The sequence below is a fragment of the Ranitomeya imitator genome, chromosome 8, assembly GCF_032444005.1.
Source record: "Ranitomeya imitator isolate aRanImi1 chromosome 8, aRanImi1.pri, whole genome shotgun sequence".
Taxonomy (NCBI): domain Eukaryota; kingdom Metazoa; phylum Chordata; class Amphibia; order Anura; family Dendrobatidae; genus Ranitomeya; species Ranitomeya imitator.
This window is the reverse complement of record NC_091289.1, coordinates 182378479-182406177: the sequence shown is the minus strand read 5'-3', so window position 1 is coordinate 182406177 and position 27699 is coordinate 182378479. Positions and strand designations below refer to the sequence as shown.

The 27699-nt window shown below is 48.1% G+C and overlaps 1 protein-coding gene across 3 annotated transcripts in view; it reads left to right on the top strand.

Moving 5' to 3' along the window:
• SZT2 (SZT2 subunit of KICSTOR complex) overlaps window positions 1-27699 on the top strand; it is a 103813-nt gene that overhangs the window by 1852 nt on the left and 74262 nt on the right. For all 3 annotated transcript variants that reach the window (XM_069738070.1, XM_069738071.1, XM_069738069.1), the window contains exons 2-7: window positions 6522-6641; window positions 7156-7329; window positions 13970-14140; window positions 14216-14347; window positions 14889-15027; window positions 15105-15211. In XM_069738070.1, coding sequence (XP_069594171.1) covers window positions 6522-6641; window positions 7156-7329; window positions 13970-14140; window positions 14216-14347; window positions 14889-15027; window positions 15105-15211 — 843 coding nt within the window. The remainder of the gene's footprint in view (window positions 1-6521; window positions 6642-7155; window positions 7330-13969; window positions 14141-14215; window positions 14348-14888; window positions 15028-15104; window positions 15212-27699) is intronic.

Here is a 27699-nt window from a genome sequence, read left to right as displayed (position 1 = left end):
TGTGCAAAACTGTAAAGCGCTGCGGAATATGTTAGCGCTATATAAAAATAAAGATTATTATTATATAGTGACTGTACTGCCCCCTAATATATGTACACAGGGTATATAGTGACTGTACTGCTACCAGTATATGTACACAGGGTATATAGTGACTGTACTGCCCCCAATATATGTACACAGGGTGTATAGTGACTGTACTGCCCCCTAATATATGTACACAGGGTATATAGTGACTGTACTGCCCCCAATATATGTACACAGGGTATATAGTGACTGTACTGCCCCCTAATATATGTACAAAGGGTAAATAGTGACTGTCCTGCCCCCTAATATATGTACACAGGGTATATAGTGACTGTACTGCCCCCCAATATATGTACACACAACTGCTCAAAAAATCAAGGGATCACTAAAATCCCACATCCTAAATATCACTAAAATATTCCGGTTGCAAATCTTTATTCATTACATAGTGGAATGCATTGAGAACAGTAAAACCTAAAAATGATCAATGTAAATCACAACTAATATCCCACGGAGGTCTGGAGTTGGAATGACGCTCAAAATCAAAGTGGAAAATCAAATTACAGGCTGATCCAACTTCAGTGGAAATGCCTCATGAAAAGGAAATGATGCTCAGTATTGTGTGTGTATGACCTCCCTACAATGCCTGGACATGCTTGTAATGAGGCGGTGGATGTTCTCCTGAGGGATCTCCTCCCAGACCTGGAATAGAGCATCCGCCAACCCCTGGACAGTCTGTGATGTAACGTGACGTTGTTGGTTGGAGGGAGACACGATGTCCCAGATGTGCTCGATTGGATTCCCTTCTGGGGAGTGGGAGGGCCAGTCCATAGCTTCAATGCCTTCATCTTCCAGGAACTGCTGACACACTCCAGCCACATGAGGTCTGGCGTTGTCCTGCATTAGGAGGAACCCAACCAACCGCACCAGCATATGGTCTCACAAGGGGTCTGAGGATCTCATCTCGGCACCTAATGACAGTCAGGCTACGTCTGGTGAGCCCATGGAGGGCTGTGCGGCCCTCCACAGAAATGCCACCCCACACCATTACTGACACACTGCCAAACCGGTCATGCTGAAGGATGTTGCAGGCAGCAGATTGCTCTCCACTTCGTCTCCAGACTCTGTCACGTCTGTCACATGTGCTCAGTGTCAACCTTGTCTCATCCGTGAAGAGCTCAATGTTGAATCTGCCAATCTTGGTGTTTTCTCGCAAAGGGCAATCATCCTGCACGGTGTTGGGCAGTAAGCACAACATCCACTTGGGGAAGTTAGGTCCTCCTACCAACCTCATTGAGTCTGTTTCTGACAGTTTGAGCAGACACATGGATATTAGTGGCCTGCTGGAAGTCATTTTGCAGGGCTCTGGCACTGCTTCTCCCGTTCCACCTTGCACAGAGGAGGAGGTAGCAGTCGTGCTGCTTGTTTGTTTCTCCTGCACCTCCCTCCATGTTTCCTGGTGTGCTGGCCTGTCTCCAGGTATCTGTTCCATGCTCTGGACACTGCTGACAGACACAGCAAACCTTCTTGCCACAGCTCGCATTGATGTGCCATCCTGGATGAGCTACACTACCTGAGCAACTTCTGTGGGTTGTACTGTAGACACCGCCTCATGCTACTGTACCTCTAGGAGTGAGAGCAATGACAGAATGCAACAGTGGCCAAAAAGGATGAGAACAGAGAAATGGTCTGTGGTCACCCCTTGCATAACCACTCCTTTATAGGGGTTGTCTTGCTAATTGCCGATCATTTCTTCCATGTTGTCTGCTCCATTAGCACACAGCCATAGAATTTGATTCACAATTAGTGTTGCCTCATAACTGGATGGGTTGATGTCACAGAAGTGTAATTGACTTGTAGTTACTTTACTTTATGAGCAGTGTATTATTCTGACATGCCCACCATGGGTTTATTCCTCCTGGTTTTTGTGGTTTTCTGATCTCTCTACATGTCTTAGTTTTCTGGTTCCTGTTGCATCGTTAACTACTTTGTGTTTGGAAAATTGCATTGATAGAAATCTCCTCCCCCCCCCCCATTACATTTTTGCTGTTATTGGCACCTGAATCTGTTGACTGATCGTGTAAGTGATAATCCACCTTGTTCTTGTTCGTAAAGGTGGCGGTTCCTGTTATGAACAGGTAATTCAGAACCACAATGGACCTTGAAGTTCAGAGCACACAAAGTGACCTGACAATTACCAAAAACATAGGACGAGCTCTGAGGCGTGGGAACTCTGCTGACCGCAATCCCTAATCCTATCCAACCACACTGGAGGTAGCCGTGGAGCGCTCCTGACCAGTCCTATGCGCCTCGAGCACAGCCTGAGAAACTAGCTAGCCCTAAGAAAGAAAAATAAGCCTAGCTTGCCTCAGAGAAATACCCCAAAGGAAAAGGCAGCCCCCCACATATAATGACTGTGAGTTGAGATGAAAATACAAACGCAGAGATGAAATAGATTTAGCAAAGTGAGGCCCAACTTACTGAACAGACCGAAGATAGGAAAGTTAGCTTTGCGGTCAACATAAAACCCTACAAATAACCACGCAGAGGGGGCAAAAAGACCCTCCGCACCGACTAACGGTACGGAGGTGCTCCCTCTGCGTCCCAGAGCTTCCAGCAAGCAAGAAAAACCAATATAGCAAGCTGGACAGAAAAAATAGCAAACAAAAATCACACAAGCAAAACTTAGCTTATGCAGGATAGACAGGCCACAGGAACGATCCAGGAGAAAGCAAGACCAATACTAGAACATTGACTGGAGGCCAGGAACAAAGAACTAGGTGGAGTTAAATAGAACAGCACCTAACGACTTAACCTCATCACCTGAGGAAGGAAACTCAGAAGCCGCAGTACCACTCTCATCCACCAAAGGAAGCTCATAGACAGAACCAGCCGAAGTACCACTCACGACCACAGGAGGGAGCTTGGCCACAGAATTCACAACAGGTTCCCATAACATCATTTTACTCACTATCTTGTTCTTTTAATATGAAAAGTTTAGGCACCCCCTGTCAATACAATGTTTTTTTTCGATTCTTATTGGAATGTGCACATTATAGATTCAGACTGATTGCAGCAAAACCACAAAGAAACACGTGGCACAAGGAGACAAGAAATGTGTGCCGCACACCTGAACAGGTGCTTATTAAAAGATGCTTGAAAGCCTGAACATTTGCACAGCGAGTCATTCTTGGATAAAAACAATGCACATTTTCATTTCTAAGTGTTTTCTGAGAGCTTTTCCTGCCTGAAGAAGACATTGTGTTCTGCTAAGGATCCGTGCTAATTCTGCAGAATCTGCATGTTTTATATGCAAAGGTCAAAATCTATGGTGAAATTTCACAGTGCAAGTCAATTTCCAGCGTTTATTTTCTCTCTACCACGTGGACGACATTTAGTATACCGTACTTTTAGCCACTTTGCTATTTTTACAATTCACATAGAATTTTTTTCTGGACTGGGGGTCTTCATCGCAGACGCCACAAGTGATCTTGCTCGTTTGTTGCAGAACAAGGACACTCGGCTTACACTAATGGCCACCGGCTGTCGCCGCATGCTGAGAGTTGTAGTCTCACAGCGGCTTGAGCGTCGTGTATATCGGTGCTCGCATTGTACTCCAGAGTTGGCGGACCCCGCAGATTCCTCTGGATGCTGCTAACAAGCTGAGCTTCCGCCAAGTCCACAGAAGTGCTGCCACCAAGCCCATGTGCAGGAGCTGTTTGTTGGGACACCGCTGGTTTAACCCTTTGTTTACGAGGATAGAGCAGAGACCACACATAAAGCAATTATCATATGCCCACACTGACCACATTCAAGGGCTGAGGAATGCATGCTGCTTCTGCAATCAGGTTCTTGTATTATCCTTTTTACTTATGAGTAAAACCAAGTAGCAGAAGAAATTCTCTTGTTTTTATGACGTCAAGTCTGTATAATTAGTCACTTTCTACACCAGTAACCTTGATTAATGTTTAGTAACTCACGTGCATATTTATCCGGGTCCAAAGTGCTAGGACATTGTAGTGGATTAACTGCTCCTTGTGGTAGGGACGGGCGACTCTGACTGTGCACCAAGAGTTACGGTATATCCAGAGCTGCACTCACTATTCTGCTGGTGCAGTCACTGTGTACATACATTACATTACTGATCCTGAGTTACATCCTGTATTATACTCCAGAGCTGCACTCACTATTCTGCTGGTGCAGTCACTGTGTACATACATTACATTACCGATCCTGAGTTACATCCTGTATTATACTGCAGAGCTGCACTCACTATTCTGCTGGTGCAGTCACTGTGTACATACATTACATTACTGATCCTGAGTTACATCCTGTATTATACTCCAGAGCTGCACTCACTATTCTACTGGTGCAGTCACTGTGTACATACATTACATTACTGATCCTGAGTTACATCCTGTATTATACTGCAGAGCTGCACTCACTATTCTGCTGGTGCAGTCACTGTGTACATACATTACATTACTGATCCTGAGTTACATCCTGTATTATACTCCAGAGCTGCACTCGCTATTCTGCTGGTGGATTCACTGTGTACATACATTACATTACCGATCCTGAGTTACATCCTGTATTATACTGCAGAGCTGCACTCACTATTCTGCTGGTGCAGTCACTGTGTACATACATTACATTACTGATCCTGAGTTACATCCTGTATTATACGCCAGAGCTGCACTCGCTATTCTGCTGGTGGATTCACTGTGTACATACATTACATTACTGATCCTGAGTTACATCCTGTATTATACTCCAGAGCTGCACTCGCTATTCTGCTGGTGCAGTCACTGTGTACATACATTACATTACTGATCCTGAGTTACATCCTGTATTATACTCCAGAGCTGCACTCGCTATTCTGCTGGTGCAGTCACTGTGTACATACATTACATTACTGATCCTGAGTTACATCCTGTATTATACTCCAGAGCTGCACTCACTATTCTGCTGATGCAGTCACTGTGTACATACATTACATTACTGATCCTGAGTTACATCCTGTATTATACTCCAGAGCTGCACTCACTATTCTGCTGGTGCAGTCACTGTGTACATACATTACATTACTGATCCTGAGTTACATCCTGTATTATACTCCAGAGCTGTACTCACTATTCTGCTGGTGCAGTCACTGTGCACATACATTACATTACTGATCCTGAGTTACATCCTGTATTATACTCCAGAGCTGCACTCACTATTCTGCTGATGCAGTCACTGTGTACATACATTACTGATCCTGAGTTACATCCTGTATTATACCCCAGAGCTGCACTCACTATTCTGCTGGTGCAGTCACTGTGTACATACATTACATTACTGATCCTGGGTTACATCCTGTATTATACCCCAGAGCTGCACTCACTATTCTGCTGGTGCAGTCACTGTGTACATACATTACATTACTAATCCTGAGTTACATCCTGTATTATACTCCAGAGCTGCACTCACTATTCTGCTGGTGCAGTCACTGTGTACATACATTACATTACTGATCCTGAGTTACATCCTGTATTATACTGCAGAGCTGCACTCACTATTCTGCTGGTGCAGTCACTGTGTACATACATTACATTACTAATCCTGAGTTACATCCTGTATTATACCCCAGAGCTGCACTCACTATTCTGCTGGTGCAGTCACTGTGTACATACATTACATTACTGATCCTGAGTTACATCCTGTATTATACTCCAGAGCTGCACTCGCTATTCTGCTGGTGGATTCACTGTGTACATACATTACATTACTAATCCTGAGTTACATCCTGTATTCTACTCCAGAGCTGCACTCATTATTCTGCTGGTGCAGTCACTGCGAGATTGCTTAGTGCTGGACTTTCCCCGATATTGCTGCTTTTTATTCCTAGTACTGGATGTGATCAGGTCTTTGGAAGCTCGGAGAGATGTCGGGTTTCAGTTGAAATGTTCTCATTAATTAATAAACCTTTTTTAATGTGGAAACATTTCAATTGTGTCTTTTATAATTGAATTTTGCCGCATCCAGGAAAAAACTACTTGTATAGTCGTCTTTTTATCAGGATCGAGGCTCTGGCTCGTCGGTGTCATGGGAGGTTTCCATATTACAACTTTCATTCTTATTGCAGCTTCACATTTGCATAATAATAATAATAATAAAAATGTTTTAATAGATAAAACTAGGCTGTTTCTGTTCCTTGGAGCTTTTCTCAGAGGACAGCCTGTACATAAACTGCTCCTCTTTAAAGTCTCATTAATTGTAATGCTGCCCTTCGCCTGCGGTGGCGCTGTGAGGATAGTGAACGCTTGCAGTCAGGTTTTCCTGCAGCTCGTAGCTGATCGCTGAGACTCCCTGCAGCAGGAGACGCTCTTCTTTAAGTGTTTCTTTGTTTTCTTTTTCTAGAGCGGAGAACCCTTTTTTAGAGTCATCGGTATATTGCAGTTGTGTTTTCCTTTTTATCATGTTTTGTACCGTTTCTTTTTGTCTTCTTGTTGCAGGTGGAGGAGGCCGGGCAGGTGTTTCTGCTGATGAAGAAGGATTACCGCATCTCTCGCAATGTCCGCCTGGCTTGGTTCCTCAACAATCTTCACCAGTCTATTTCTTCTGTCCCTGAGTTGGTAAGTGTAGGGTTAATGCGACCAGTATATACCAGTCTGCCTTCTTGGATTGCAGGAAGCTGCTTTCTTGCCAACCTTTCCTAGAGATGTGAGATTCTATAGCTTGGAACTTTTTTTATCGAATTAATACAAGTAAGCAGAAATGATGTTCCTCTATTATTCCTACTGGAAATTGGTAAATGAATTGGCCTATTTCTACTCTCCGCGATTGTCAGCACAAGCCATATTGACGAGGACTAGTGACCTGCAGCTGACACCTATTGTATACATTTCCAGGAGGAGTAATAGAGGAATGGCACAGTGCATAGTTTTAAAGATGGCTTTGCAAATCCAAAACTGTCTTCTAAACCTTGCATGTGCCCCCATACAAAATGCACTCTCTAGTGTTTTTCTGAACGTACGCTCGGGCGAATAAAGTCCTGCTCGGAGAGCTGAGGGTCTGTTACTCTGTATCGGTGGAGACCGCGCTGGGTCAGATGTCTTAACTTACTTTCTTTGGATCTTTGTATTGTAGAGTTTACATGACAATGAATTAGAAGTGGTGAGCGTCGTGCCAAATGGCTGGCAGCCCGATGAGGCGGTACGTCCCGGCCCGTTCCTTTTAGTCCCATCAACGTGGGTCACCTTCCTGGCCCGACAATACCGCTTTGTGATCGAACTCGACCTCAGTCCATCTACGGTTATTGTGGTAAGTAAAAGAGACTTAAAGGGGTTTTGCCTCCACTAGTATCCAAAATCTCAAGGTATCCCCTATCCTATGGCTAGGGGATCACTTACTGATCGCTGTGTGTGTCCGAGCGCCGGGACCCCCACTCCATTCACTTTCTATAGGACCTTGTTCTCGGGACCACTGGTGTCCTAGCAGTCAGCTAGTTTCCATATAAACTACGGATATGTGATATCTTGAGATTTGGGGAGAATTCCTCTTTACATTGAGGTTAATGGGACCTGATTGTCGGATTATCAGATGTGATAAATGATGTATGTGCAGTAATGGGACCTGGTGGCTGCTGGATAATCAGACGATACAGAACATTAGAAGGTCAGAGAAAAGTTTACATGATTCACTTGCACTTGTCATTGACCGTCCTGCAGTTCAGGGCTGGAAATAATTGCTGGATTATCAGACTTTCTGGAGTATTAGAGTAAAACTACAGTGACATTAATTGATCTTTCTCTATCGCCTTTCATTGGGGGACACAGGAACCATGGGTGTATGCTGCTGCCACTAGGAGGCTGACACTATGCAAATAAAAAAGTTAGCTCCTCCTCTGCAGTGTACACCCCACCGACAGGAAGTAGGATATTCAGTTTAGCTTAGTGTCAGTAGGAGGTGGACACGGGTCTTTCATTAGACCCTTATCTACCTCAATGTGCGTCGTTCCTTTTCAGGTTTTCCGGAGGGATACAGGGTGAGCAGTCACACCTGTATTCCCACTATGCGGACTATGAGTACGGCGTGTACTGCCACCCCGTATCCTCATAGATCCCTCTCCAGGACCATGATCCTGGCACACAAGCGTGCTCAGAAGTCCGGTCCTGGCTCCGTCCCCCACCCACTCGCCCACCAGAGCCTGTCGGTCGGAGGAGACGAGGACGTCCAGCTCCACGGACGTCTAATACCTTCAGGGCTTCAGGTTAGTAACGGACGGCGTGGGATGTTTAGGTGAGTATTCCCTTCCCACCGATCCCCCTATCCCTCGGTCTCTCTTCATAGACAGTCATGGGGGGGTCCCTGCGGATTCCCTGTTACAGGGGCGATTGTTGGACGTCTCTTTATTGGGAAGTTTTCCACACTGCGGCACTTTTTTGCTCTGTGCGGCGCCCTGTAGGCAGCCACGCTGCCGTTTCTGCGGCTGCATTTTCCCCCTGACCTGGTGGTTTGCGCGGCACCTGCGCCGCTTCATGCTCGGCGGCCGCACCTTTACAGGCAGCGGCTCTGCCTTGTCTGCGGCCGTACCTTTGTTCCAGGCAGCCGCGCCGTTTACTCCGGCGGCCGTACAGTTTACTCCCCGGCGGCCGCACAGTTTCCTAACCGGCGGCCGCACAGTTTCCTAACCGGCGGCCGCACAGTTTCCTAACCGGCGGCCGCACAGTTTCCTAACCGGCGGCCGCACGGTTTCCTAACCGGCGGCCGCACGGTTTCCTAACCTGCGGCCGCAGTGCTTCCTAACCGGCGGCCGCACGGTTTCCTAACCGGCGGCCGTTGTGTTTCCTAACCGGCGGCCGTTGTGTTTCCTAACCGGCGGCCGCAGTGCTTCCTAACCGGCGGCCGCAGTGCTTCCTAACCAGCGGCCGCAGTGTTTCCTAACCGGCGGCCGCAGTGTTTCCTAACCGGCGGCCCCACGGTTTCCTAACCGGCGGCCGCACAGCTTTCCGGTCCCGTGGCCCTCTCCGGCGCCCACCAGCTTCTAATTTAGGTCCCGGCTTCTCCCGGGGCCTACTCTCGGCCGTGACTCCGCCCACTTCCTGCGTTCTCGGGCGGGCTTTTTTCCCGCCCGTCTGTCTCGACTAGCTCCGCCTCCCGGCGCCATCTTGGTGCTCCTGGCCAGGCAATTAACCCTGCCCACTACCTCCGTATTCTCGAACCAGGAACGCCTTATGCCCCCCTCCAAAGTGCGTGAATCCCGGCGTCCTCCTCACTTGCGGTCGCCCCAGCCCCACAGCTGGTCCCGGACAGGAGAGTTCCAGAGGTCTGCTCCTTCTGCCTGCACCCCTGCCTTTAAGGACCACTGAAGCGCATCACCTGCCGTGAGTAGCTCTGCTCTGCAGTCTGACACTCTCTTCTGCCCTTCTGTCTCCTAACCTTCTGGTCTCCGCTATGTCAGTCCTGCAGCAACCCGATTGATCCCCGGCCGATCCGCCCGTGAGTGATACCCCCATCCCAGGCTGGGCCTCCTCTCTGTCTCAATCGGTGGCCAATTTAACATGGGTGTCTCAAACCCTGGTGTCCATGCTGGATCGGTTACCCCTGCAGACCCCCGCAGTAGCCACCGGGTCGCAGGAAGCTCCGTCCAAGCCCTCCAAGGCTAGCTGCAAAAGGTCCAGACAGGAACGCCGGTCTGAGTCATCTTCTAGCTCCATCTCGCCACTCTGTCCTCCTCCGCTGAGTCAGGCGAGGCTTTCTCTGATGCGCCTTCGGAGGATAATTTGGGGCCGGATTCGAACCAAATCGCTAACATGAGAGATATGGTTCAAAGCCTCATTGGAGCGACCAATCAGACCTGTGGCATCGAAGATTCCTCTACGAAACCCGCAGATCAGGCGGTTTCGTTCAGACGGTCTAAGCTACCTCCCAAGGTATTTGCTCCTCATCCTGAATTCGAGGAGCTTCTGGCCAGAGAAAGAGCGAATTCGACCAGACGTTCTCAAAGAGACAAGCGTCTTGGAGTCTCATATCTCTTTCCTCCGGATCTCATTGCCAACCGGAATAAGAGGCGTTAGAGAACGACCTCTCCCCCTGTGGATCCGTCGGCTGCTAGACTTGCCGCCAACACAGTCCTTACGCTGTCCGGTGGGCAGCTCTGAAAGATTCCATCGATAGGATCATGGAATCCTTCATGAAGTCGGCTTTTGAAACTGCCGCATCATCCCAATGCCCGGCTTTGGCTTCCACTTGGGTTTCGAAGTCTGTATCTGAGGGGCTAAACAACTCCGTTGGGGCATTCAAGCTGGAGCTCCGTCAGTCCGGCTGGCGGAACTTGCCACCCAGATTACTCATGCCGGGAAATAATTTGTTCCCTGGACGTCGCGTCTTCTGCCGCACAGGCGCCCAGTAATGTTGTTGCCAGCTGTCGCACTGTTTGGCTCAAGAGTCATCGAAGAAGTCCCTTACTAGCCTGCCTTTTCAAGGTTCACGTCCTTTCGGTTCCAAGCTGGACCAAATTATTAAGGACGCCACTGGTGGCACCAGTCCCCTTCTCCAGACCTCGCCTACTTCCCCTTAGGCGGCTACTTTGGTCTTTTCGACCTTTTTCGTAGTTTTGCGGCATCAGATTCTTCTTCACAACGGCAGAGGCCACAGGCACGTTAAGAGAAGAAGGTATTCTTCGGCTCACTCTTTCCTGGCGTGCCCGCTACTCCTAAGGTGGATTCTCCAGGTTCAGGACTGGAAGTTCCACCTAGGCATGACCCACGACTAGACCCCAGCCCGTTTCTCAGACTGGGCAATCGTCTCCTGTTCCTCAGGGACATCTGGGTCTCCTCAGTAGAGGTCGCATGGGCCAGGGCTCTTGTTCCCTCTAGATACAAAATCTTCATTTCACGGTCCTGGGATCGTTTTCTCCAAATCCCAACCTCCAAGAGACCCCGTTCTAGTCCCGGGTTTCTTTACTGCCATTGTTTCCCTCCTTAAATCCGGGGTAATCGTTCCCGTCCCAGAACAGGAACGGTTCAACGGTTCACAGGCTTCTCTTCGAATCTTTTTGTACTGACAGAGGACGACAAGGTTCGTCCCAGTCCGGATCTCAATTTGCTGAACAAGAAGTTTCGTCGGAGACACTTCAGGACGATATTCCCTCGTTCAGTAATCGCTTCCATGGAGGCTCAGGAATTTCGGTTTCAGGCTCCCGAAAGTCTATCCATCTTTCCCGACAGTCTAACCGTTGCGGGTGGCTCGTCAACAGGAAGAAGTTCCGTCTTGTTCAGCGCCTCGTATCTCCGGGCATGTTCTTCGACACTTGTCGGACCAGAGTCTTCCTTCCCAAAGACAGGATATCCCTCCTTTGTCAGGAAGTTCGCTTGCTCCAGGGTTCTCGGCTCCCCTCCTTTCCGATGGGCCTTAAAGGCCCTAAGGAGGTTGGTTGCAACATCGGAAGCAATTTTCCCTTCGCCCGTTTCATTCAAAACTTCTTCAGCAGGCTATTCTATCACAGGGGACAGGTCTGTCTTCTCCCTGCATCGTCCGATCCGGCTTTCTCCCGGGTCAAATGGTTCCTCGACTGGTGGCCGAGGTCACTTCTCTTATCCCAGAGTAGATCCTTCACAGCATATCCTTCCTTCCAGTTCCCTGGCAGGTGGTGATGACGGACGCCAGCCCGCTCGGCGGAGGCGCGGGGCTTTGTCTCCTGTTCTTTCAGGGTTGTTGGTCGGCGCAGGAGTCCCCTTTGCCGATCAATGTCCTCGAGTTCCGGATCATCTTTCTGTCTTGCCTTCACTGGGTAAGGATTCTCGGCAGCCTGCCAATTCGAATCCAGACAGACAATGACACAGCTGTGGCATACGTCTACCACCAGGGGTGGACTCGGCGTTCTCTGGCCTCGGCCGAGATTCCAGGATCCTCCTTTGGACCGAGGCAACGGTCCTGGTGAGCTCCGCAGGGCATGTCCCCGGCGTGGACATTTAGGCCGCCGACTTCCTCGGCTGCGAGGGCCTCGCGGCAGGGGAATGGTACTTCAGGAGGTTTCCTGTCGGATTGCTCTTCGATGGGGGACTCCAGAGGTGGACCTCATGGCGTCCCGATTGAACAGGAGGTCCCTCGGGTCGGCCCAGGGTCCTGTGATCCTCTCCCAGTGGTGTTGACACTCTGGCCTTTCCTCGGTCGCAGTTCGGGCTCCCCTATCGGTTCCCACGCCTTCCCTTGCTTTCCAAGCTGTCGAAGAAGATCAAGGCTGGATGGGTGCCGGTCATTCTGATCGTCCCGGATTGGCCCATGAGGTCTTGGTTTGCAGACATCGTCAATCTTCTCGCAGACACCCCTGGTGTCTTCCAAACGGACCCGATCTGCTGTCTCAGGGTCCGATCTGCCACCCGAATTATCGGTCGCTAAGTTTAACGTCGTGGCTGTGGACTCCACAGTTCTAAGAGCGTCCGGCCTTTCGGCCCAGATGAGTCACTCTATAATCCAGGCTGGGAAGCCTTCGTCTTCTTCCAGGATCTACTATCGTACCTGGAAGGCTTACTTTCGTTGATGCGAGTCCAACTGCTTTTCACCTATGTCCTTTTTCCCTGCCTTCCATTTGGTTTTTCCTTCAGGCAGGACTGGATTCGGGCTTCGCTCTCAGTTCCCTAAAGGGCCAGGTTCCTGCGCTCTTCTTCTCTTTTAAGAAGACGTTATCTTCTCAGCCACAGGTTAAGACCTTACTTCAAGGAGTAGCCCACGCTGTCCCTCCGTACAGGGCCTCTGTGGATTCATGGGATTTTAAGGTTGTGTTGGTCGTTCTTAGGGGTTCCCCCTTTGAGCCTCTCAGGGAGCTTTCCCTGTCAGTTCTATCTCAGAAGGTGGCTTTTCTCAGGTCCATTTCTTCGATCCGCCGCGTTTTTGAGTTGGCGGCCATTTCTTGCCGACCTCATTTCTTGATTTTCCCAGGCCTCCGCCTTCCTTCCTTTCTCGAGGTGGTTTTCATCTTTCCACCTCAACGAGGACATCGTTCTACCTTTCCTTTTGTCCAGCTCCGACTCATCCTCTGGAGTGATTGTTGAACAGGCTGGGCCTCGTCAGGGCAGTGAGGATCTCCCTGGCTAGCACAGCCACTTTCCGAAAGATGGATTCTCTTTTCGCCATCCCTGCTGGCATGCATAGAGGCCTGCTGGCTTCCAAGGCGACTATTGCTCGCTCTATCAGAACGGCAATTTTGGAAGCTTACCGGGTCAAGAACAAGAGTGTCCCCTCCTGAGATAAAGGCTCACTCTACCCGGGCAGTCGGCGCTTCCAGTGCGGTACGTAACGGGGTTTTCGCCGATGGCTTTGCAAAGCGACAACCTGGTCTTCCATCCACACGTTTTGCCGAACTACGGCGGACTCCAGCCTGGGCAGAAGGATCCTGCAGGCGGCAGTGGTGAGTCCTCGGACTTGATGGAAGTCTGTTTTTCCCACCCCAGGGACTGCTTTGGGACGTCCCATGGTTCCTGTGTCCCCCAATGAAAGGCGATAGAGAAAACAGGATTTTTGGTTGCTTACCGTAAAATCTGTTTCTCGGAGCCTTCATTGGGGGACACAGCACCCTCCCAAGTTGAACAGCTCTGTTTACTGTATACGTTTGAGTTCTTTGAACACTCTTTGAGCGTTTGAATCTGTTAATCTATAGAGCGCCGTAGAATTTGTTGGCGCTAGTAGATAATAATAAACTTTATTATTATATTATTATTATTATTATTATTCTTTCTCTTTTACACGTTGCTTCTCCTACTGCTTTCTCACTAACTGAATATCCTACTTCCTGTCGGTGGGGTGTACACTGCAGAGGAGGAGCTAACTTTTTTTATTTGCATAGTGTCAGCCTCCTAGTGGCAGCAGCATACACCCATGGTTCCTGTGTCCCCCAATGAAGGCTCCGAGAAACAGATTTTACGGTAAGCAACCAAAAATCCTGTTTTTTTTTTTTCTCTAGGACGACTCCACGGAGGAGATCCTTTTTGATGAGATCTTCCATTCTCTCTCCCGCTGTTTGCTCGGGCTCCTCAGGCCTTTCCTTATCCCGGGGTCCAGTTTGATTTTCCGACCAGAGATTTTTGTTACCATTCAGGCCTATTCTTCAATCATTGGACTGCAGAGCCATCAGGTAAAATCAGCGCCATCCTCTTATTCTCCATTTTTAGATATCACGCCGCCCTTTTTGTTTTTTTTGCCACCTCAGGTGCTTGTTCAGGGCTGTCGGTTGGACGAGCAGAAGCTGCCGGCGTTTCTGGAGAATGTCTGCCTGCAGCTCGGTGCCTTCGAGAATAAGATCGCGGAGATGCTCCAGCAACAGTATCGTCCATACACTCAGGTGGGTGATAAATGCACCAACGATAGACTTGCAACTTCCAAGATCCCCAGCCGTAATGACCTAGTGGGCAAATAACGGCAGCCGGGCAAACTGGGCTCCATTTATCTCCTGGAAAAAGCAAGGTGCTGAAATCTGATCACTAATCCAGTTGCGCCCTAGGTTTCGTTTGCTCGCAATATTTCATAACATACTTTGCACTGATAAATTTGGAGAGGAGGGTTGGCTAGAATTGCGCCTAATTTACTTATCCAACCACTGGCTGTGATGAGAGGGATCCTGGCAGCGTCAGCAAGGGATCAGGTAAGTGTAATTAATTATGATGAGCGAATGTGCAAAACTGTTTGTTAGGCAAACCCTGCATGTGTTGTGGCTGTCGGAACATATTTTTTGAGTATACCGAAGACACTTGGTTAGCACCCAAGCATCTGCAGATAATACCTTATCTGCTCATGTTTGCTCATCACTAGTGATTATTTGTGTATTTATGCCATTCTGAACTTTTTTTTTTTTTTTTTTTTCTAAATTTTTTTTTTCCTTTTAGGATTGCCTACCTCAATATGGAGACCACCAGCCGGGCAGAAAGATGGGTGTTTCCATGGTTCCAGCTGACATTGGATTAATCAGTATGATCCGGCAAGGCATCCTGGCTTTACAGCTGCTACCAGCCAACTCCAGTGCAGGTAAGTGGGTCTCTCATACTGTCTGTTCATAATGGATCACAACGCGGGACATACAATGCATATTCCTCTCCTTCTAGGAATAATCGTCATCACGGACGGAGTCACCAGCGTCCCGGACGTTGCAGTGTGTGAGACATTACTGAATCAACTGCGCAGCGGGACAATCGCCTGTTCCTTCGTGCAGGTAAAACTTGCAAGGGGTTCTCATTTTCTTTGGCAAGGATAGTCTAATTTTCTCAGTCCTTAGGTTCGCCCAAGGTAGGATGAACTTGTACATGCACGATTACACACGAAGATCCTGTTCCTTATGATAAGCAAGTGCTACACCGTGTCCATTGGAATATTAATTTAGCATAAGGAACCCTTGTGTGTTGCACTTATAGAAAGTGCATGTAGAGGAGCTGCGGAGACACCATCACGTGTTTCTCAACGCAGGCAGTGAATAGCCAGGCCTTTCCCCGGGAAGGAACAACCAAGGGAAGGAAAACATCCAATAAAGGAAAACCACCTATGCCAAGCATGGTATCCATCCACAGACAGCTGTTTCGGGGTTCTTGCCCGTCATCAGTGTGGAGTGGGAAACTGGCTGATGAGGGGCAAAAACCCCGAAACAGCTGTCTGTGGATGGATACCATGCTTGGCATAGGTGGTTTTCCTTTATTGGATGCTGCCCTTCCCTTGGTTGTTCCTTCCCGGGGAAAGGCCTGGCTATTCACTGCCTGCGTTGAGAAACACGTGATGGTGTCTCCGCAGCTCCTCTACATGCATTTGCATACTTGGGGGCAGTGTTCTGGATCACTGCGTTGAGAAACACGTGATGGTGTCTCTGCGGTGTTGGATATTTTGGTCTCCACGAGGTCAATCATCCGTGCCTTTATGCACTTATAGAAAGGGCTTGTTTAACCCTCCGTCACATACATCTGATCTGACAGGCGCTTCTCTTTTACTTTCATTTCTCCTTCCTCACCAGATTGTGAGGAAACCCCCTCCCTCCAGGTAGTCTCCTGTCTCTTGAAGGTCTGTGAAACCTGATATCACAGTTGGATTTCAGAGCTTCAGGGGAGAGGATATAGCTGCACAGATCTCTCAGGCTCATTGTATGTGAATACGTCACATTCAGTAAGGTTGGTATTTTATGTTTTTATTCATCACAATAGTTTATTTAGCTTGTTTTATGAATGTATAGCACAAAATGTGAGGATATTTCATAGAGATAAGTGAGATTTTATAAAAGAAAGTGTGCTGCTCAGGCATATACAGTAGTTCCCTAACATATTCCTTCTCTTGCTTCAGATTATCTGCTGAAATGGAGAGGAAAATGTACAATTTATCCAAACAACTTGATGTTGAGGAAGTAACAAACATGCTGTTAGATGATAGAGACCTCACACTGAATGAGGATTTAGGAGAGGAAAGTGAGATTGATTCTCATGATGAGGTGGAAGAATGTGTCCTGGATTCTGAAACAGAGCAAGATGGTGACAGTGGTGAGGATGAAGAAGTTGGATCATATTATATTGGAAAAGATAAAAATACTAAATGGAACAAGAAGCCATTCCAGAAAAAACGTAGGGAACCTTTAAACATTATTACTCACCTTCCTGCAGTAATAGGAACTGCACGTAATGCAAAAACTGCAGTTGAATGCTGGAACAGTATATTTACAGATGACATTCTGGACTCTATTGTCACATATACCAACCAATATATAGACAATATAAAGGACAAGTACATCTGCAACAGAACCATCAAGCCCACAGATGAAATAGAACTGCGTGCTTTTTTTGGATTACTGTACCTTGCAGGAGCTTATAGGGCAAATAGACAAAGTTTGGAGGAACTTTGGGGTAAAGATGGGGATGGAATTGAAAAATTTAGCCTTGTTATGTCCATAAACAGATTCAAGATTCTAATTCGTTGCCTTCGGTTTGACGACAGAACTACCCGAACCGAACGCAAAACACATGACCGACTTGCTCCAATTCGTGATATATTTCAAAGATTTGTTGTAAACTGTAAACAAAGTTATTACCCTGGAGAGAATCTCACTATTGACGAAATGCTCCCTGGTTTTCGTGGTAGATGTGCCTTTCGTCAATATATTCCATCAAAGCCAAACAAATATGGAATAAAAATTTATGCCCTTGTTGATGCCAGTAAGACCTACACTTACAACCTGGAAGTTTATGCAGGAAAACAACCAGAAGGTCCTTACTGTGTGAGCAACAAACCCATTGATGTTGTAAAAAGACTGGCTGAACACTTATTTGGATCGGGTCGCAATATTACAGCTGACAATTGGTTTACAAGTTGTGATCTGATTGATTATCTGAAAATTCAGAAGCTGTCATATGTGGGAACTGTAAGAAAAAACAAAAGGGAATTGCCGCCACAGTTTGTAAGTGTGAAAGAGAGATAACAGTACAGCAGTATGTTTGCATTCCATAATGGAAAGGCTTTAGTTTCCTATGTACCACATGCCAAAAAAATCGTACTTCTTCTATCAACACTTCATGATGATGCTGCCATCGATCCTGGGACTGGGGCAGAAAAAAAAACGGAGATAATTACATTTTACAATGCCACCAAAGGGGGTGTGGATACAGCAGATCAGATGTACTCCACTTTCAACGTCAGCAGAAACATCAAACGCTGGTCAATGGTCATATTTCTCTATCGCCTTTCATTGGGGGACACAGGAACCATGGGTGTATGCTGCTGCCACTAGGAGGCTGACACTATGCAAATAAAAAAAGTTAGCTCCTCCTCTGCAGTGTACACCCTACCGACAGGAAGTAGGATATTCAGTTTAGCTTAGTGTCAGTAGGAGGTGGACACGGGTCTTTCATTAGACCCTTATCTACCTCAATGTGCGTAGTTTTCTTTCAGGTTTTCTGGAGGGATACAGGGTGAACAGTCACACCTGTAATCCCACATTAGGGACTATGAGTACGGCGTGTACTGCCACCCCGTATCCTCATAGAGCCCTCAGCAGAGCCATGATCCTAGCACACAAGCGTGCTCAGAAGTCCGGTCCTGCATCCGTCCCCCACCCACTCGCCCACCAGAGCCTGTCGGTTGGAGGAGACGAGGACGTCCACCAGCAAGTTCAGGACGTCTTTTTCTGCATCCGGAATAATGAGGTATATTTCCTTTTCCTCAGGTTTTTTTCCGGAAGAAGATATACAGATGAAGAAGGTGAGTACTTAGAAGGTGTCCCATCTATCCCCTTCAGGACCTTTAAGTTAGGGATTCCCTTTAGGAAGGTGGGGGGCCTTTTCCTAGGGGAAATGCCAGGTTTTCAGCAGCTCTTTTGCCCTGCTCAGGCCTCCTTAACTCCCCCCAACCCGCCCCCCCCCCCCTCCAGTCTCAACGCAGGCTCTGTCACTATTTGAGGGGCTACCTTTTTCAGTGCGAGTTGTTCGCTACCGCCATGGCTTATTCGCCTCCTTCTCCCCTCAATCTGGCGGTCGCCGGCGTCTAACCTAGGAGGCCTACGCCGGCGCGACTGCCGCCGGTTTTCTAATCTAGGCCCCGGCTTCGGGCCTACTCCGGTGCGACGTCCGCCGGGTTCCAATTTAGGCCCCGGCTTCTTAGGCCTACTTCGGCGCGGCGGTCGCCGGTTTCTAATTTAGGCCCCGGCTTCTCGGGCCTACTCTGGCGCGGTAACTCCGCCCCCCATTTGCTCTCCTTCGGGCGGGCTTTCTCCCGCCTGTATCTTCTTCCTGCAGGGCGTCTAGCTCCGCCCCCCATAGCCGTGCCCTGCAACTGGCGCCATATTGGTTTCCCTGTTGTGTGCGCTTGTCTCCGCCCACTTCTTCCCAGCCACCGCTCTACAGCCGTCGCCATCTTACTGCCCCAGGCTTGCGCTGTTGGCCCCATCTCCTCTTCCGTTTTTAATAGCGGGCCTTTTGCCCTCTCTTTCCTGGTGCAGCTTCCAGCCCCTCTTATGGTCCCTCAGGCGTCGCCAGGGATCGTCGCATCCAGCGGTGCATCTGTCTGCAGGACCTGCTCCTCTACAGCCTAGAAGCTACAGGACATCTGCTGTGAGTATCCCTACACAGCAGACTGACACTTCCCTCTGCCTCCGTCCCCTAACCCTCGGGCACTATGTCTAATTCTAAGGCAGAACTCTCCCGTCCTCCTGCCTTTTCTGCTATTTTGGTCCATCACATTGTATGATTTGCAGATTTCCCTCCCTCTGTCAGGACTGCGACGGCTCCGCGGTGCCTACCGCCCTGGACACCCCTGCTGTCCGAGAGTGAGTCCCCTATCCCAGCGTGCGTCTCCTCTCTGTCCCAATCCCTGCGATCTCACCCAAGTGTCTCAGACCCTAGTGTCTGTGCCGGATAGGTTGCCCATCACATCTTCTGCTGTGGCTAGCGGATCACAGGAGGCTCTGTCCGAGTCTACTAAGATTGGCTGCAAAGGATCTAGACAGGAACGCAAAGCGTTCTCGGATGCACCTTCGGAAGATGTGTTGAAGCTGGATTCTAACCAAATCGCTAGCAGGGATATGGTTCAGAACCTCATTGCTGCGGTTAACCAAGCCTGTAGCATCAAAGACTCCGCTACGGAACCCGCAGATCAGGCGGTTTCGTTTAGACGGTCCAAACCACCTTCCAAAGTTTCTGAGTTTGAGGAGCTGGTGGCCAGAGAAAGAGAATACGGCCAGACGCTTTCAAAGAGGACAGCGCCTCGGCGTGTTATATCCTTTTCCCCAGAGCACCGCTAACTGGACAGCTTCTCCTCCGTGGGCCTGCCAGTCTCCAGACTACACAGTCCGGCCCCCCTTTCCTGGTGCAGCACGTTCGAAGGAATCTAATGGTAGACATTCAGAATCCTTGGCGAGGTCAGCCTTCAAAGCGGCTGCGTCCATTCTTTGCCCGGCCTTTGCCTCCTCATGGGTTTCAAGATCTGTGGCCAAATGAGCAAAGCAACTCCGTCAAGGCACTCTGACTGGGCCTAACCAGATCAGCTAGCGGGGCTTGCCAACCGGATTTCTCATGTGATCGAGTATTTGGTCTCTGCTTCCCTGGATGCCGCGTCTCGTGCAGCTCAGACATCCAGCAATGTCGTGGCCATCCGCCTGACAGTTTGGCTTAAGGCCTGGCAAGCGGACCTGTCTAATTCTATGAAGGCACTTACCACCTTGCCCTTTCAGGGATCACGTCTTTTGGTCCCAGACCTCTTCCTCTACAGCAGAGGTTGCAAGCGCGCCAGGATAGGAAGAGGTTTTCCTTTAGGTCCACTTCTTCCTGGTTCTCTGGCTATTCCCAAGGAAGATCCACCAGGTCTACACCTGGAAGATGTACCTCGGCATGATTCTCCCTGGAATCCCGGCGCATATCCCAAGCTAGGAGGTTGCCTTCCTCTCTTCAAAGACGTTTGGCTTATGGCGATGGAGGATGCATGGGTCAGGGAAGCGATATTCTCAGGATACAAAATTGATTTCGCTTCTCAGCCCTGGGATCGTTTCTTTGAATCTCGCCCTCCAAAGACCCGACCTTGTTTTCGGGTTTCTTTGCAGCCATCGCCTCTCTCCTCAGCGCGGAGGTAATCGTTCCCGTTCCAGAAAGAGAAGGATTCACAGGCTTCTACTCGAACCAATCCCGGTTCTTAAGTTACTAAATAAAAGGGTCCATCTGCGAACTTCGGAATGGAATCCCTTCGTTCAGTAATCACTTCCATTTCGGCATAGGAGCTTCTTACTCCATAGACGTTCTGGACGCCTAATTTCATGTCCCTATATCCCCAGGACATCACAGATTCCTGCACTTTGCAGTACATTAGGAGCATTCCCAATTGATCGCCCTGTTTTACGGTCTCGCAACCGCTCCCAGGGTTTTCACAAAGATCGCGGCGGCGCTGATAGCCATCTTGAGAGTCAGGGGAATGGTACTTTCCGTAACTCGACGACCTCCTCATCAAGGCTCCGTCCTTTTCTCAGGCTCATGAGAGCCCATCCATTGTCCTCCACACTCTAGCCCATTTCAGGTGGCTTGTCAACAGGAAGAAATCCTGTCTTGTTCCCTTCCAGCACCTCGTCTCTCTGGGCATGCTCTTCGACACTTGTCAGACCAAAGTCTTCCTCCCCGAAGATAAGAGATCCATCCTTCGTCGGGACGTACGCTTGCTCCAGGTCCTCGACTTCTCTCCTTTCGTTCGGCCATGAAGGTTCTGGGGAGCATGGTGGCAACATTGGTAGCGATTCCCTTCGCCCAATTTCACTCTCTACCTCTTCAGCAGGCCATTCCGTCACACTGGGACAGGTCTGTCCTCTCTCTGGATCGTCCGATCCTACTCTCTTACCAGGTTAAGCGGTCCCTCATCTGGTGGCTGACATTACCTCTCATCCCCCAGGGCAGGTCTTTCCTTCCAATTCTCTGGCGGGTGGTGATGATGGACGCCAGCCTGCTCGGCTGGGGCGCGGTGTTTTGCCACCTGACTGTTCAGGGTCATTGGTTGGCGTAGGAGTCTTCTCTACCGTTCAACGTCCTCTAGTTTCGGGCCATCCTCCCTCCCTTCGTCACTGGGAAAGGATTCTCAGTGGTCTTCCTATCCGAATCCAGCGGACAATGCCACGGCGGTGGCATATGTCAACCTTCTAGGGGGGACTCGGAGCTCCTTGGCCGAGGTATCCAAGATCCTCCTCTGGGCAGAGGCAATGGTTCCGGTGATATCCGCGGTGCATATTCCCGGCGTGGACAATTGTGCCGCCAGCTTCCTTAGCCACGAGGATCTCGCGGCAGGGGAATTGCCCTGGCATCCGTAGATTTTCCATCAGATTTGTCTTCGATGGGGGACAGGTACAGGAATGTTCCTCGGTTCGTCTCCAGGTCTCGCGACCCCCCCCCCCCCCCCCTCGCAGGTGGCGTCGGCGCTCTGGCCATTCCTTGGTTGCTGTCCGTGCTGCCCTATCTATTCCCACTCCTGCCCTTACCTCCCAAGCTGTTGGTAAAGTTCAAAGCGGAAGGGGTGCCGGTTTTCTGATTGCCCCGGACTGGCCCAGGAGAGCTTGGCTTGTGGAGACCGTCAATCTTCTCGCGGACGCTTCTTGGCGCCTTCCAGACAGGCCCGACCTGCTGTCTCAGGGTACGATTTGCCACCCGAATTCTCGGTCGCTCAGTTTATCAGCGTGGCTGTTCATACCGCAGTTCTAAGAACGTCCGGCCTTTTGAATCGGGTAATTCACACCATGATCCAGGCTAGGAAGCCTTTGCCTTCCAGGATTTATTTTCGTACCTGGAAGGCTTATTTCCGTTGGTGCGAGTCCAACTGCGTTTTACATAGGTCCCTTTCCTTGCCTTCCATTTTGGTTTTCCTTCGGGCAGGTCTGGACTTGGGCCTTGCGTTTAGTTCTCTGAAGGGCCAGGTTTCTGCGCTCTCCATCCTTTTTCAGAAGACTGTATCTTCTCGGCCACAGGTTAAGACCTCCCTTAAAGGAGTGGCCCATGCTGTCCCTCCGTTCAGGGCCCTGTGGATTCATGGGATATAAATCTGGTACTGGACGTTCTGGGGGTTTCCCCTTTGAGCCTCTCACGGAGGTTCCCGTCTCTTCTATTTTGGAAGGTGGCGTTTCTTGTGGCCATCATCCGCCGCATTTCCGAGTTGGCGGCCCTCTCTCGCCGACCTCCTTCCTTGGTCATCCGCCAGGACAAGGTGGTCCTCAGGTCTCCGCCTTCCTTCCTTACTAGGGTGGTTTCCACCTTCCACCTCAACGAGGGCATCGTTCTACTTTCCCTTTGCCCAGCTCCGACTCATCCTCTGGAGTGATCGTTGACCAAGCTGGACCTCGTCAGGGCAGTGAGGATCTACCTGGATAGAATGTCCGCTTTCCAGAAGACGGATTCTCTTTTCGTCATTCCTGATGGCACGCGCAGAGGCCTGCCGGTTTCCAAGGCGACTATTGCTCGCTGGTTCAGAACGGCAATTTTGGAGGCCTACCGGGTCAAGTACAGAGCGCCCCCTCCGGGGATAAAGTCTCATCCGACCTGGGCAGTCTGTGCCTCCTTGGTGGTGCACCACAGGGCTTCCGCTCTACGGCTCTGCAAAGCGGCAACCTGGTCTTCCATCCACACGTTCGCCAAATTTTACAAGGTCCATACCTACACTTTGGCGGATGCCAGCCAAGGCAGAAGGATCCTGCAGGCGGCAGTGTTGAGTCTTTTGACCTGATGGAAGTCTGTTTTTTCCCACCCCAGGGACTGCTTTGGGACGTCCCATGGTTCCTGTGTCCCCCAATGAAAGGCGATAGAGAAAACAGGATTTTTGGTTGCTTACCGTAAAATCTGTTTCTCGGAGCCTTCATTGGGGGACACAGCACCCTCCCAAGTTGAACAGCTCTGTTTATTGTGTTATACTGTTTACGTTTGAGTTCTTTGAACACTCTTTGAGTGTTTGAAACTGTTAAGCGCTGCGGAATTTGTTGGCGCGCTATAAATAAAGATTATTTTAATTATATTATTATTATTATTATTTATTTTACATGTTGCTTCTCATACTGCTTTCTCACTAACTGAATATCCTACTTCCTGTCGGTAGGGTGTACACTGCAGAGGAGGAGCTAACTTTTTTTTATTTGCATAGTGTCAGCCTCCTAGTGGCAGCAGCATACACCCATGGTTCCTGTGTCCCCCAATGAAGGCTCCGAGAAACAGATTTTACGGTAAGCAACCAAAAATCCTGTTTTTTTGCTATGTTGAATTTGGGTGGTATAAATTCACAAGTAATTTATCTTGAAAACAAGCTTGAACCACTCCGTAGACGATTGTATCTGAAAAAATTGGCCCATGAACTAGTACTTGGAGAGCTACGCAGGAGAAGCGTGAAAACAATCGGTATCCCCTCTCGCCTTCAAGTTCAGCTCAAAAGGTTCCGCCCAGAAGATGATGGTGAAAAGTCACCATCTGCACCACCTCACAAAAGGAGATGCACCACCTGCCAAACGGAAAGCGGAACCAGAAGGCTTTCAAATTATGAATGTCTCAAATGTCATAAAGCAATTTGCCTGACACATGCAAAAATGGTGTGTAATTCTTGCTATTTGCTCTGCAAGTGTGACTTTTCTGGGGAAACCTCAGCATCTACTTCTGATTGAATATGTTTTTAATAGTACTTAACCCCTCTGTGACCTTAGACGTACTATCCCGTCGAGGTGCCCTGGGCTTATCTGACCCTGGACGGGATAGTACGTCATAGCCGATCGGCCACGCTCACGGGGGGAGCGCGGCCGATTGCGGCTGGGTGTCAGCTGCTTATCGCAGCTGACATCCGGCACTATGTGCCAGGAGCGGTCACGGACCGCCCCCGGCACATTAACCCCTGGCACACCGCGATCAAAGATGATCGCGATGTGCCGGCGGTGCAGGGAAGCACCGCGCAGGGAGGGGGCTCCCTGCGGGCTTCCCTGAGCCCCCCGCAGCAACGCGATGTGATCGCGTTGCTGCGAGGGTCTCACCTCCCTCCCTGCTCCCTCCAGCCCCGGATCCAAGATGGCCGCGGATCCGGGTCCTGCAGGGAGGGAGGTGGCTTCACAGAGCCTGCTCAGAGCAGGCACTGTGAAGCCTGCAGCGCTGCATGTCAGATCAGTGATCTGTGATGTCCCCCCCCCTGGGACAAAGTAAAAAAGTTAAAAAAAAAATTTCCAAGTGTGTAAAAAAAAAAAAAAAAAAAAAAAAAAATATTCCAAAATAATGAAAAAAAAAAAAATATTATTCCCATAAATACATTTCTTCATCTAAATAAAAAAAAAAAACCAATAAAAGTACACATTTAATATCGCCGCGTCCGTAACGACCCGACCTATAAAACTGTCCCACTAGTTAACCCCTTCAGTAAACACCGTAAGAAAAAAAAAAAAAAAACGAGGCAAAAAACAACGCTTTATTATCATACCGCCGAACAAAAAGTGGAATAACACGCGATCAAAAGGACAGATATAAATAACCATGGTACCGCTGAAAGCGTCATATTGTCCCGCAAAAAAAGAGCCGCCATACAGCATCATCAGCAAAAAAATAAAAAAGTTATAGTCCTGAGAATAAAGCGATGCAAAAATAATTATTTTTTCTGTAAAATAGTTTTTATCGTATAAAAGCGCCAAACCATAAAAAAATGATATAAATGAGGTATCGCTGTAATCGTACTGACCCGAAGAATAAAACTGATTTATCAATGTTACCAAACGCGGAACGGTATAAACGCCTCCCCCAATAGAAATTCATGAATAGCTGGCTTTTGGTCATTCTTCCTCACAAAAATCGGAATAAAAAGCGATCAAAAAATGTCACGTGCCCAAAAATGTTTTCAATAAAAACGTCAACTCGTCCCGCAAAAAACAAGACCTCACATGACTCTGTGGACCAAAATATGGAAAAATTATAGCTCTCAAAATGTGGTATTGCAAAAAATATTTTTTGCAATAAAAAGGGTCTTTCAGTGTGTGACGGCTGCCAATCATAAAAATCCGCTAAAAAACTCGCTATAAAAGTAAATCAAACCCCCCTTCATCACCCCCTTAGTTAGGGAAAAATAAAAAAAAATGTATTTATTTCCATTTTCCCGTTAGGGCTAGGGTTAGGGCTAGGGTTAGGGCTAGGGTTGGGGCTAAAGTTAGGGTTAGGGTTTAGATTACATTTACAGTTGGGAATAGGGTTGGGATTAGGGTTAGGGGTGTGTCAGGGTTAGAGGTGTGGTTAGGGTTACCGTTGGAATTAGGGTTAGGGGTGTGTTTAGATTAGGGTTTCAGTTATAATTGGGGGGTTTCCACTGTTTCGGCACATCAGGGGCTCTCCAAACACGACATGGCGTCCGATCTCAATTCCAGCCAATTCTGCGTTGAAAAAGTAAAACAGTGCTCCTTCCCTTCCGAGCTCTCCTGTGTGCCCAAACAGGGGTTCCCCCCCACATATCGGGTATCAGCGTACTCAGGACAAATTGGACAACAACATTTAGGGTCCAATTTCTCCTGCTAACCTTGGAAAAATACAAAACTGGGGGCTAAAATATAATTTTTGTGTAAAAAAAGTTAAATGTTCATTTTTATTTAAACATTCCAAAAATTCCTATTAAACACCTGAAGGGTTAATAAACTTCTTGAATGTGGTTTTGAGCACCTTGAGGGGTGCAGTTTTTAGAATGGTGTCACACTTGGGCATTTTCTATCATATAGACCCCTCAAAATGACTTCAAATGAGACGTGGTCCCTAAAAAAAAAAATAGTGTTGTAAAAATGAGAAATTGCTGGTCAACTTTTAACCCTTATAACTCCCTAACAAAAAAAAAAATTGGTTCCAAAATTATGCTGATGTAAAGGAGACATGTGGGAAATGTTACTTATTAAGTATTTTGTGTGACATATCTCTGTGATTTAATTGCATAAAAATTCAAAGTTTGAAAATTGCGAAATTTTCAAAATTTTCGCCAAATTTCCGTTTTTTTCACAAATAAACGCAGGTACTATCAAAGAAATTTTACCACTATCATGAAGTACAATATGTCACGAGAAAACAATGTCAGAATCACCAGGATCCGTTGAAGCGTTTCGGAGTTATAACCTCATAAAGGGACATGGTCAGAATTGTAAAAATTGGCCTGGTCATTGACGTGCAAACCACCCTTGGGGGTAAAGGGGTTAAGGTACCTTAAAATTAAGTTTGTGTTCAAAAATTTTCTTTGTACATTTTTTTGAGAGAGTCGAACTGGGGACTATTTGGCGGGAGTTTTGAAAAGTTTGTATTTCATAGTTATTAGTTTTATGTTAACCCCTTCATGACCAGGGGATTTTTCGTTTTTCCGTGTTCGTTTTTCGCTCCCCTTCTTCCCAGAGCCATAACTTTTTTATTTTTCCGTCAATTTGGCCATGTGAGGGCTTATTTTTTGCGGGACGAGTTGTACTTTTGAACGACATCATTGGTTTTAGCATGTCGTGTACTAGAAAACGGGAAAAAAATTCCAAGTGCGGTGAAATTGCAAAAAAAGTGCAATCCCACATTGGTTTTTTGTTTGGCTTTTTTGCTAGGTTCACTAAATGCTAAAACTGACCTGCCATTATGATTCTCCAGGTCATTACAAGTTCATAGACACCAAACATGACTAGGTTATTTTTTATCTAAGTGGTGAAAAAAAATTCCAAACTTTGCTAAAAAAAAAAAAAAAAAAAAAAATTGCGCCATTTTCCGATACTCGTAGCGTCTCCATTTTTCATCATCTGGGGTCGGTTGAGGGCTTATTTTTTGCGTGCCGAGATGACGTTTTTAATGATAGCATTTCGGTGCAGATACGTTCTTTTGATCGCCCGTTATTGCATTTTAATGCAATGTCGCGGCGACCAAAAAAACGTAATTCTGGCGTTTCGAATTTTTTTCCCGCTACGCTGTTTAGCGATCAGGTTAATACTTTTTTTTAATTGATAGATCGGGCGATTCTGAGCACGGCGATACCAAATATGCGTAGATTTGATATTTTTTTATTGATTTATTTTGATTGGGGCGAAAGGGGGGTGATTTAAACTTTTGTTTTTTTTATTTTTTTCACATTTTTTTAAACTTTTTTTTTTTAACTTTTGCCATGCTTCAATAGCCTCCATGAGAGGCTAGAAGCAGGCATAGCACGATCGGCTCTGCTACATAGCAGCGATCTGCTGATCGCTGCTATGTAGCAGAATTGCAC